Source organism: Phoenix dactylifera, chromosome 11, assembly GCF_051530095.1.
Source record: "Phoenix dactylifera cultivar Ajwa chromosome 11, Ajwa_hap1_PhDact_Kaust_v1.1, whole genome shotgun sequence".
In the NCBI taxonomy this organism is placed as follows: domain Eukaryota; kingdom Viridiplantae; phylum Streptophyta; class Magnoliopsida; order Arecales; family Arecaceae; genus Phoenix; species Phoenix dactylifera.
The window spans coordinates 9,253,606-9,265,688 of NC_143200.1; the positions used below are offsets into that span (position 1 = coordinate 9,253,606).

Genomic DNA, 12,083 nt, shown 5'->3' on the forward strand with positions numbered 1-12,083 from the left:
ACCTTGGAGGGGGGCCGCTGGAGGGAGGAGATGGTCCGTGAGGTTTTTGGGGAGCAGCTGGCGGAGGCGGTTCTATCCCTCCCTGTCCCCTCCGGAGGGGGGGTCGACAGGTTAGTGTGGATGCCGACGGGACGGTCGCGGGTTCGTGCTAGAGATCTTTGTGCTTTGATCGGTGGGGAGCCTGCTCGGCAGATTGAGGGTGGGTGGATATGGAGGCTGAGGATTCACCCTCGTGTGGCATATTCATCTGGAAGGTGGCCTGGGGCTGCCTTCCTACGAGGAGCTTATTGGTTCGGCGTGGCATGGCGATCTCTCAGTGCTGTGAGGAGTGTGCAGATATCGAGGAGACGATCGAGCATGTCCTTCTACGGTGTCCTAGAGCCCGAGAGATATGGAGGAGGTCACCAGTCCTACTACCCATTTCGGTGGTGTCTGTGCAGGATTTGATTCATATGTTGAGGGTATCCACGCGGAGTCCCAGGTTTGCCGTGGCTGGGATTGTAGTGGCATACTTGTCCTACTACATATGGTTGGACAGGAATGCTGGTCTGTTTGAGGGGAGGAGGTTGTCTCCGAAGATGGTGGTGGATAGAGCGACGCTATCTGCGAGGGAGGTTCTTGCGGCTACCGTCGGGTTTTCTTCTAGGATAGCTAGGGACATCTGGGGTACTTGTCACGCTGCTTCAGCGCTCCTGTTTGCCCTTGTTTCTTGGGTACCCCCACCCCCTGGCTATCTCAAGGTAAATTTCGATGGCAGTCGGTTAGCAGATGGTGTGACTGGAGGGGTTGGATTTGTGATCAGAGATCATCTTGGTAGGCTGATTGCGGCAGGAGGGCGGCGCACGCCAGGTCTCACAGTGGTTGGGGCAGAGCTGCAGGCAGCGTGGGAGGGTATATCCTATGCATGCCATATACTGGGTGTGGAGCGGGTATGTCTTGAGGGCGATTCTTCTGTGGTTATTGATTGGATTTGAGGGGTGGATCGATTTGGGGATGGTCACCCCCTCATTCGGGAGACCCGTGAGATTGCGCGGATGATGGGTGCGGTTCGGATTGGACATGTGTTTAGGGAGGCGAACAGGGCTGCAGACTGGGTCGCCTCTTTTGTTGCTCGGCATTCTGGGGACTTTCTGTGGACGTCTGTATCGGACATTCACCCCTTCTTGTATCTTTTACTTTTTTGCAATTTGGCAGGGTGTACTTATGTCAAGTTATATGAAATGAGTAGCCGTTAAAAAAAAAAAAAAAAAAAAAAAAAAAAAAAAAAAAAAAAAAAAAAAAAGCAATACGGTAACGATTTTTTTTTTTTATAGAAGTATAAAATAAATTTCGTAATGGGCATCATTATTGTGCTTTGGTGTCACTATTACTGTACAACCACGTGATCGCTAATCATTGATAGCGACGGAAGAGTTCGCATTTGATCGCATTCGTGTACGACGTTGGAGAATTATATTTTCGTGGGACCCGCCGGAGGATGCGGACTTGCTTGTGGGGTGGGTCGCTGCAAAAAAAACATGAAAAAACGGTGGGGAAAAAAGGAGACGGGCAAGGTTTTATAATATCCACGTGAAGTCTGTACGAGTTTTGGCCCACGTTGAAAACGACAAGGCCTTGTTTAAAAAATTAAAAGAGATAAAAAGATCTGGCATGTTCGGCATTATAAAACGTCACGGCTTAATCATTCACGCACCTACCACATCTTGTGTAGCTTCTTTTCTTTTCTCTAGTTATTTTATTTTATTTTATTTTTTATTTTTTAAGGCTCTTGTGCAGCTTCCTCTCCAAAAACTGAGCGTGTGGCCGTGAAGATGGCAGCACAGTTGGAACGAAACTTTATTTTCATCGATGTACTTCAGGTTCGAAATACATGGGCGTCGATTAAATATGGAGATTGGATGCCCACCGTCTGAATACGCTCAGTAAAAGTGCCATCTGGTCTAACTGATACTAAGATGGTGCTGAAATGATGTACTCACATATGGAATAATTTACGGGTTGAAAAAGGTATTAGCAAATTTTTTACCTGGAAGGGAGGCTCAATAACGACTGCTATGTAGTTGTGATTTTTTTTTTTATCAAAAAAAAAAAATACTAAGCGCGTGAATGCCGTCCACTAACTTTTATTTTGGTACATAAGTCCACTAACTTTGCAGAAGGCTCTACAAACGTCGATGCCAAAAAGCCTGCCCGCCGCGTTCGTCAGTACAAAAACGTCGCATCATAACTCAATTATTCACGCACCGACCGCATCTACAATTTTTGTTACATTTTTAGTATTGTACAGACGAGTGAAAGATGAGTTGACTGAGACAGCACGTTTACTGATACGGTACATCGAATTTAGTGGTCACACAATTTTCTTTTCGTGCGTTGGACATTAATTATGCGGCCTAAATGATGTCGCACGGTATAGCAACTAGCCACTTGGGCTTCAAAGCTCGGCAATGTTGGCGTATGGCATAAATAGTAGATTAAAACAAAATCTTAGCATTTCACCATTTGATTCCATTAGCGCAAAATTACTCTAGAGTTGATTAGGTTTTAAGATGTATAATCTTTGTCGAATCAATATTTACTAAGTTTACTGAAAATTGGAATTTTCTTTTGGACGGGATATTAAGTTCATATATTTTTATTGACTAAATAAACTTTTCGATACTAGAATTAATTTTAAAGGAAAACCACTTCTATGAACTTATTTTGAGCCACGACTTTTTGGCACGACTCTATTCTGCTTTTTAAAAAAGAGTAGTGTTAGCCACATCCAGTAAGGGGACAATATAGAGGAACAGCTAACATGACATTGTTGATGGGGCTGCTCGGTCGGATCGGTTAGAAGTAAGAGTAGCATTCTGAAAAGAGAAAGTTAGCCCATTTCGTCTTCTTCCTAATCTGAATATTTAGCAGTGGCTATGCTCTCCTTTCTTTTGTTGGAAAAGTATTGTCTAGAAACTGCTATATCTTTATTTATAGAAATATTATGTCACACCTCCGACTCAAGATCGCGAGCCAAAATTTGCAGCAACAGCCGCACATTTGTAGGAAACTCTCCACACGAGAATGCAAGGCATCTCATAGTAATATCAAAATCATGCAGCAGAAATAATTTAACTAATAATATACAATCTTTATTTCATTAACTAACACCACCTATAATATCTCATAACTCTAACATTAGTCTAAGGTAGTACATAATTTAAATATATTATGATTTAAGATAATTTATGCCATAGTTTTTCTAATCGCTCTTTCATATTCAAAATTTCGATAGGCTAGTTTTCTGAATCTGAAAAAAATAAGAAATTGCATAATGAGCTAAACAACCCAGTAAGTAATAAATACTTTAACTAGATAAATTAGACAATTAAATATATAATATTACGCAGAACATAAATATATATGCTGTACTAATATACGAATCAAATCTTTCTTAAAATATTTTTTTTTTTGGATTTAAATTCTTTCAAATATTCATTTCATCTTATTAATCTTGAGCTATGACCACATTCCATGTGGCAGAGTCATAACACCGACTAATCATCTTACGATGAGCTGTGCATCATCTTGTAGCAAAGTTCTTTAGGATTGCTGTTCTGCTGACGATATGTCACTAATCATCTTGGATGTACGATCTTCAGAAAAAAATTATATACCAATGTATTTGCCTCCATTGACGGGGTCCTCAACATAGCTTGCGGTTAGTTGCACATTATCTTGCAACAAAGTCCTTCAGGATCACTGGTTTACTGGCGGTATGTCACTAATCATCTTAGATACGACCTTTAGGACAAATCATGTGCCAACATATTTATCCTCATTGGCGGGATCCTTAACATAGCCTGTCGAAATTCAATTAGCTCTCAGTTTCATATGTCAATTCTAAAATCATGCAGTGTCAAAATTTAAATATCGTTTATAAATTAATTTCTTTTAATTTATCAAATTCAATTCAACAACCAAGAACTATGACCACCTGTGGCTGGGTCATAACACCGACTAATCATCTTGTGATGAGCTGCACATCATTTTGCAGCAAAGTCCTTCAGGACCGTTGGTCTGATGACGGTATGCTACTAATTATCTTGGATATAACCTTTAGGACAAGTGTCAATGTATTAGCCCCCATTGGCAGGGTCCTCAACATAGTCCGACTATGAGTTCAAATTTATTTCGATTCGAAACTCTTTTTCTCAAAACATGTTTAGTATCCCAAATCGAAAGATGCAATACTGAAATCAGTCAAACACAATCCATATCAAAACCAATATGTTCAATCGGAATCATACAATATTCTAGAAATAGGCATAAAACACCATGCATTAAATTCATAAATCAAGAATAATTTGACTCAAAAAATATTTATAATTTACCAATAAATCTAGAAAAATGTTGCATTACTTACCTCGAATGCAATCCAACTAACATTATTTGATTGAAAAGCTTAAGGCAGGGACCGGCACCTTACGCGGCAATCAATGGCTAAAAATTATTTAAAAATTATATTTCTCATCAAAATTTATCATGATTATTTAAAGAATATAATCCTAATTCTAGTATCCTCATAGGGCTGACCAGATGAGACTGCCCGACAACTCGATCAGTTCGATCAAAATAAAATTCATTGTATCATGCTTGGACTAGGACACAGATGGTTCAACAATGATCAGTGCGATCAAATCTAATAATGTTTAGTAAGGACGAGGGTGGGGTTGACACGCCGCTCGACGACCTGAGATTAGGACCCTTCATCAAGATAAATTCAAAATCACTATGAAGAGTTCCTACTGAATCCAACTACCCTACAGAGAGTAGAAAGAGAAAGTCTGGTAGGGAGAGAAAGTTTTAATTGTTATGGTAGTTGGAAAAAGATCTAGACCACCTTCTAATTGTGCACAAAAAGTACATAGTAATAAAAGTGAACCAAATAATATTTTTCCAGATCCATTTTCACATCCAAATTTATGAATATATAGATATAAGTTTGAACATCTGGCTAATATCCTTATTTATATCTATATCCATTAAAAATAAATAGATATGAATATGGATAGAAAGCTATTGAATCTATATCTGAATATCTACATCTATTTATAATCTTATTAATTATATATATTGGCTATGAAATTTTAAGAAATATAACAAAACTTATTAACATGCCATTGACTTAATTTACCTTGTAGTCAATAATCTTTATTGGTCATATGGTTTATTGAAAAAGAAAAATAAGAAAATTGTATTTCCATCTGTCAATTAGAATATATTTGAGCAGTCTTTATATAGTACTAGGAGGCTGACGAAATTTGGTAGGACCGACAAAGTTTGGCACAATTAATCACAAATCAATCAAGATGAAATTTGGTAAGGCCATCTAAGTTTGGCATAATCAATCAATCAATGGATTCTAACATAGTTTAAGCATTTAAGTATTCAACTTATGTCCGTCTTCACATCCATGCTTATTAATTGAAATGTATCTACATCTATTTAGAACAATATAAATATAAATTTTTGCATTTGATTAATATATGCATCTATATCGGTATTCATCAAATAAAGATGAACATGAATACAAATATACTAACATCCGATTATATCTTATCCATTTTCATCCCTAGAGCCACACCTCCGCCACCCTGGACCATTAAGTTAGGCAAGCTAAATTATTGGAAATTTGGCCTTAAAAAACTCATTGCTTCAGCCTACCTAATTTTTCGCAAGTCAACCAGCCTTAAAAAACTCATTGCTTTAGCCTACCTACCTAATTCTCAGGGCAGGTCCATCAGCTGATCTGTTGCCCTCTGCTTACGTTTTACATGTGCCCGTCCTAATAGCAGAGCCTTCAGCCGCCCACGACCCCACTTTGTACCACCTCAGTCGCTAGCCTTCTGATCCGATCAATAACAAAAATACATGTTATTATCAATAATAAAACCTACGTCCTTGCGCTGTCAAATTGCTAAAGTGGGCCACTAGTCTATTACATATTTAAGTGACCATAAAGGAGATCAATTTGCAAAAGCCAAAACGAAACAGAGATTGGACTTTGAAAAATTCTAAACTAACGGACACTTCTCATCATGAACAATCCTGATGAAATATGGCCAGTGCTTGGTGCCTGAGAAATCAGCCAACTTGTGAACCTTGAAGGAAATAATTATTTTAAAAATTGAAGGAAATAATTTTTGTAAAAAAGAAGGCTAGAATTTTTGAATGTTGGCACAGAAGTCTCCATGTACGCTCGTGAACCTTGATTCTCAATCAGCTCTCCTAGGCAAGAAACCGTACCCAAGTTGATGGAATATCCTCAAATGGATGATGCCGATCGACATAGATACATGCCCATCCCCATCCTGTTACTTGGGCAAGTTTTCACTTTTCCTGACTCTATGGGTGTTAAAAAACGCAAAGCATGCATAAAGGATTTTTATACAGAATCATAGTATTGAGATCTGATATACGTTGTTTGCTTTTGTCTTCAGAACTCTTTAAGTTTTTGTTTCGTAATGATTAGTTTACATGGTAGTTGGAGATCATTACTTCAGACCCCTCCAGGTGAATTATTAGTATAGTTCACTTGTTTGTGGTATCGAATCCATAACAATTCGGGATCTAGTGAGTAATTATACAGAGCAAATAAGCTGAATCAGACACCTAGGAGATTACTAGCTTATTACTCGATTGATGCTAGTTTAACCTTGTGAATCCAAATTGCTCAACGTGTAATTGAAAAATCCGATAATTTGGTGAAAATGAGTAGAACCGCAGCATGTATCTGCTTGTAAGGAAGCTTAAGAGTATCTTTGATTCGTACAAACATATGAGAATAATTAATCCAGGTAATCAACCCTAGTCATTTATAGATGAGAGTCTTATCAATGTATGGTGGACGAAACAAATGACGCGAGACCCATATCTTCTCTTTATTTTATATCTTCTCCTTATTATTTTGTCCTCCACTATTAATTAGAGGACCACCTATCAGAGAAACAATGGATGAATCACTGGACTAATGCAAACTAAGGAGTCGGTGCGTAACCTGTTCGATGGAGGGCATCTATTTTTCACCCTCGAATAGTGGTGTGCCTCCATTGCGGCACATGGACGGCATCTATTTGATAGCTAAATTCCACGTACCAAAAGCGTCGGTGGTAGATGAACACTCCTTGTCTTTTAAATGTCTTTTTTTCCCGTCATTTCAATGTGAGCAGAGCAGTAAGGTTAGTAAAACAAAATAAGCACACATTCTTACCTGGAACAAAACCGTGAGTTTAATAGTGAAAACCTTGGAAAGCAGATCTTTTTATAGTGGAAATGAAAAAGTTGGGGGTGAAGACACGAGAGCTCCACTCACAGGAATCTACTTTTTTTTAATCGTACAGACATATAATATATACAAGCTCTCTATATGTAGCTAGCGAACAACCGTGTCTGGCATTTGAGTGGAGTGGTTTGGACCAGAAAATATATCCCACTTTCTATATCAATTTTTTTTTAATTTAACAGATCATATTCATGTGAGAACTATATGAATGCCGCTTTTAACCTTAAAAAAAAAAAAATCGCTTTAGGGTTCGTTCTCTAGCTGCTAGGTAGTATAGAACAAGAAGGGTGATAAGTCCGCCACCGAAGCCAAGCATTTCGTAATTTGTTTTATTCTACGTGCTACGCAGCTGAATCCGTGTCACTTGACTTGTTTTCTTTCCCCTGGAATAGTTAATAAAGCTATTCCATCTCATGCATTCGAGAACTTAATACCTATTTTTGATGTTTTATCCTTATATAATTAATGTTTTACGTTTAATATCTAAGCAAAGTTAGATCATAATTAAGCCTGCGGACGTGTGCGGTAATTCGTGGTCTGAACAGAAAGTTCTCAATTAATGGCACCAAACAAGCTAGACCCGTGACCTGCTGAGGCCTATATATAGAGCTGCGTCCACCATTATAGTCTCAGGCTGCAATCCTCTACCTTCTCCCCAGGAGAACTTCTCTTCCCCGACGATCGTCACTATAGGGTAGGAGAATCCAATTAGCCAAGATAATACCGTCAGGGCCGACAACACCGTCCATCCATCCACCCTCCCTATCAAGCAGACATGTCCACCAGCGTAGGATTCTTGAGCAGCATCGCCCCCTCCGCATGTCCCCTCCACGACCGCAGCTCCGGCGCTGCCCTGTGCCGCCGCCTCATCCGGTCCCGTGTCTCCTGCCACGGCAACGGTGAGGCCCGGCAGCCGCCACCGTCATCGCTGCTGATGGACCGGCGCGACGTGCTGATCGCGCTAGGCGGGCTGACCGGCGGCGCAGCAGCAGCAGGCAAGATGGCTCTGGCGGCGCCGGTCATGCCCCCGGACCTCAGCACATGCCACGACGCCAGCTCTTCGGGGCTGGGCGACAACCTCAAATGCTGCCCTCCCTATACCAGCGCCGACATCGTCGACTACACCTTCCCGGATACGCCGCTCCGGGTGCGGCGTGCCGCCCAGGAGGTGATTAAAGACAGCGACTACATGGACAAGTACAAGGAGGCCGTGAGGAAAATGAAGGAGCTGCCGGACGACCATCCCTGGAACTTCTACCAGCAGGCTCTCATTCACTGCGCATACTGCAACGAGGCCTACGATCAGGTGGGCTTCCCTACCGTCCCCGTCCAGGTCCACTACAGCTGGTTATTCCTCCCCTGGCACCGCTACTACCTCCACTTCTACGAGCGCATCCTTGGCAAGCTCATCGACGACGACACCTTCACCCTCCCCTTCTGGAACTTCGACTCCGGCGACGGCATGACGATGCCGGAGATCTTCACCGCCGACACGTCGTCACCTCTCTACAACGCCAACCGGGACACCTCCCACTACTCTCCGGCCATCCTCGACTACAAGTACAGCTACGGCAACACGGCGGGCAGCGGGGAGACGGGGAGCGCTCTGGTGCTGACCAACCTGTGCACCATGAAAAAGACGTTCAAGGAGTCCCTGCCGCTGGCGGAGCTCTTCATGGGGGACCCGCTGCGGGCCGGGCAGGAGGCTGACACTTCCAACGGGCCCGGGCAGCTGGAGAGCATCCACAATGCCGTCCACATGTGGGTGGGCACGCCAGATTCTCCCCACATTGACATGGGCGACTTCTCCACTGCCGGCAAGGACTGCATTTTCTTCAGCCTCCACTCCAACGTCGACCGCCTCTGGCACATCTACCGCACCTTCCGTGGCAACAAGACCGAGTTCAACGACCCGGACTGGCTCGACTCCACCTTCATCTTCTACGATGAGAACGAGCAGGTTGTCCGAGTCAAGGTAATTACTTAATTAACGACTTATACCACCATCTTTTCGTTTCAATTTGATATCTTCTATAAAAATATTGTTTGTAGAAATCAGTTTCATAGATCGTGGAACCATTTTGCTAACTTTTTCTTTTTAACTGCTGCAAAGATAATGCACTTTTCTTCTTCCATTGCTGTATCCGTCATAACGACGACTTATTAACCTAAAAAGATAATGCAGGGTAATTTACTGCCGATGGTTAAAGTTTGATGCTGACTTTGTTCGTACTTCTTTACTTGTCATATAAGTGCGCACATCTAGATTTCAGATCAAAGAATTGATTGACATGAATATCTTTTTTTGCAAAAAAAAAAAAAAAAAAAAAAAAACGTGGGAATCCAGGTGAGGGACTGCCTGAAGCCGAACAAGCTTAGGTACACGTACGAGGAAGTGCCGATACCATGGATGAACAAACTCAACTGCGTGAAGACCACGGAGACCAAGGAGAAGACGAAGGCGGAGCTGTCTCTGGTAAGGGTGGGAGCGTTCGGGTCGGAGCCAAGGGAGCTGTCCAAGACGGCGCTGCGAGTGATGGTGTCGAGGCCGAAGAAGAGCCGCAAGAAGGCAGAGAAGGAGGATAAGGTGGAGGTGCTGCAGATCAAGGACATCGCGGTCGACACCGATGGGCCGGCACGATTCGACGTGTACATCGCGGCGCCATACGGCGACCTGGCCGGGCCCGACTACGGGGACTTTGCGGGGACGTTTGTGAGGCTGCCGCACAAGGGGAAGGGCAAGAAGAGGAAGGGCGCCCTCAAGCTGGGGATTACCTCCCTGCTGGAAGACCTCGAAGCCGAGGACGCCGAGAAGCTGGTGGTCACGCTGGTCCCTCGAATCGGTGAGTTCACGATTGGGGGCGTTGCGATCAAGCTGCTGCAGACCGACAACCCCAGACTTGTCTAAATCATGAAATAATCTGTCGACCGATCGCTGGATTTCTTTTCGTTCCGTTGCATTGCGTGGCATTTGATCTAGGAGTGAATTGTCCTTGTCTCAGCAGTTCGCTGCTCTTTGCATGTGTCGTGACTAGTGTGTCACGAGCTGTTGTCTTCCCTGTATGAATAATACATTCACTCGATTATGCGTTGCTTGAGCTTCCTTTCTTGTGCTTGTTTCGCTTTCCTTCTTTGTATGTAATAAGCTAATTTTGTTGGAGATAACCAACACAAAAAAAATTGATTGGAAAAGATGTATTCTTAGTGGAGAACAATGAAGAAATAAGACTAGAATGTCTCTACTTGATGATAGACTTAACATTTTATTGATTCGAGTGTTGTAATATGAAGTTACAAAGTTGAAAATTTATAAAGTAATTTTCATATGAATTTTGACCAAATTCATTCACAACTTTTTAAAGCACAAGAACTAAGTTCTTAAAACTAGGTTTATGAACCACACAATTATTATTCAACTTTGTAGACTGACTTCTTATATTTCTATAAATCTCTACATATCCCAATATAACTTTTCAATGCTCAACACATATATATTATTAAAATAATAAATAAAAGATAAAAATAAGTTTAATCCTCTGCAGTTCGCTGCTCTTCGCAGGTGTCGTGACTAGTGTGTCACAAGCTGTTGTCTTCCCTGCATGAATAATACGTTCACTCAATTATGCGTTGCTTGCGCTTCCTTTCTTGTGCTTGTTTCGCTTCCCTCCTTCCTATGTGATAAGCTAATTTAAGGCTACAATTACTCAGGACTGGAGGCCCGTACGGGACTAGGACTGTTCCGGGTCCCAGGTGGCGCGCTACTGTCCTCGGAGGAATGGGAACCCGTAGTTGAATGGGCGTTGGATTTCCTTCTTATTTAAGAAAAAAAATCATTTTAGCCGAGACGTCGGCCGACATGTCTGTACTACGAATCCACTAGCGTAAAATAAATAAAACTCCGCGTACAAACCCGCGCGCCCATCATCCTAAGCCTTTCAGATTCTTCGATTTCTAAATACTTATAAAATTAATTTTATTATTGTTAAATATTAATATCAATGCATTATAATATTAATTTAATTATGAATTTACCCTTTTCAGCCTTTCATTTCATCTGAGATAAAAAAAAGAAGAAGCAAGATCAAGGGTCATTTCCGAAATGATCTTTGCTTTTACCGCGAGAAAGCTAGGAGCCCACCCAAGAGGCAATTAAAAATAGCAAACTCACTGCATAACAGGCAAACATTTACTCTTGTAATTTTTGCCAAAAACTCGAGTTATCCAAGCCTAACCGTCTAAAGGTCGTCTTTAAACTTGGCAAAGGCTTAACCCGAGATCATATTTTTGAATTTAGTTATCATGTTAGGCATGGCAATTCTTTAGCCAAGCCCAAACTTACCTTCACTTGAATTCTTAGAGAGATACCTTTTCAAATTTTCATGAAACCGCAAAGCTCAGTTTTGATACTTTTCTTTCTTTGTGATATGAAGCGGAGAAGTGAATGAAGGCAGTGGAATAACTGTCGTTTGTTATCATCAAATTGCGGCCACCTTTCTAACCACTACCAGTCATTAGTTGGTGTTGAGGGGGATCAGCCCGGGCTCATCGCTGCTGCCCAATGCAAAGAACGAAGTTTTAACTTGGCAAATTAACTGTCTCATTTCCTCCTATCTGCCAATTCATCATCTCTCCCTGTCATATATTTTCTTTCTTTAAAAAAATTTCTATTATTTACTTGAAAACAATTTAACTATGGAGAGAATTTTAAAATAAGGACTGCAATAAGACGAGATTCGTGAAACATGGAATGATTATATAT

At 41.5% G+C, this 12,083-nt stretch overlaps 1 protein-coding gene across 1 annotated transcript; it reads left to right on the plus strand.

The window, feature by feature from the left end:
• Nucleotides 1-7,474: 7,474 nt before the first annotated feature.
• LOC103721490 (polyphenol oxidase, chloroplastic-like) lies at nt 7,475-10,422 on the plus strand. Its single transcript, XM_008811731.4, has 2 exons — nt 7,475-9,299; nt 9,672-10,422. The coding sequence occupies exons 1-2, from the start codon at nt 8,100-8,102 to the stop codon at nt 10,230-10,232; spliced, it is 1,761 nt and encodes a 586-aa protein (XP_008809953.4). The 5' UTR covers nt 7,475-8,099; the 3' UTR covers nt 10,233-10,422.
• The last annotated feature ends 1,661 nt before the right edge of the window (nt 10,423-12,083 follow it).

Excerpts from the sequence above, each read along its gene's own strand:
- LOC103721490 (XM_008811731.4), top strand. The coding sequence starts at position 8,100 with ATGTCCACCAGCGTAGGATTCTTGAGCAGCATCGCCCCCTCCGCATGT. Across the intron at positions 9,300-9,671 it reads AGCAGGTTGTCCGAGTCAAG|GTGAGGGACTGCCTGAAGCC; the intron begins GTAATTACTTAA and ends GTGGGAATCCAG.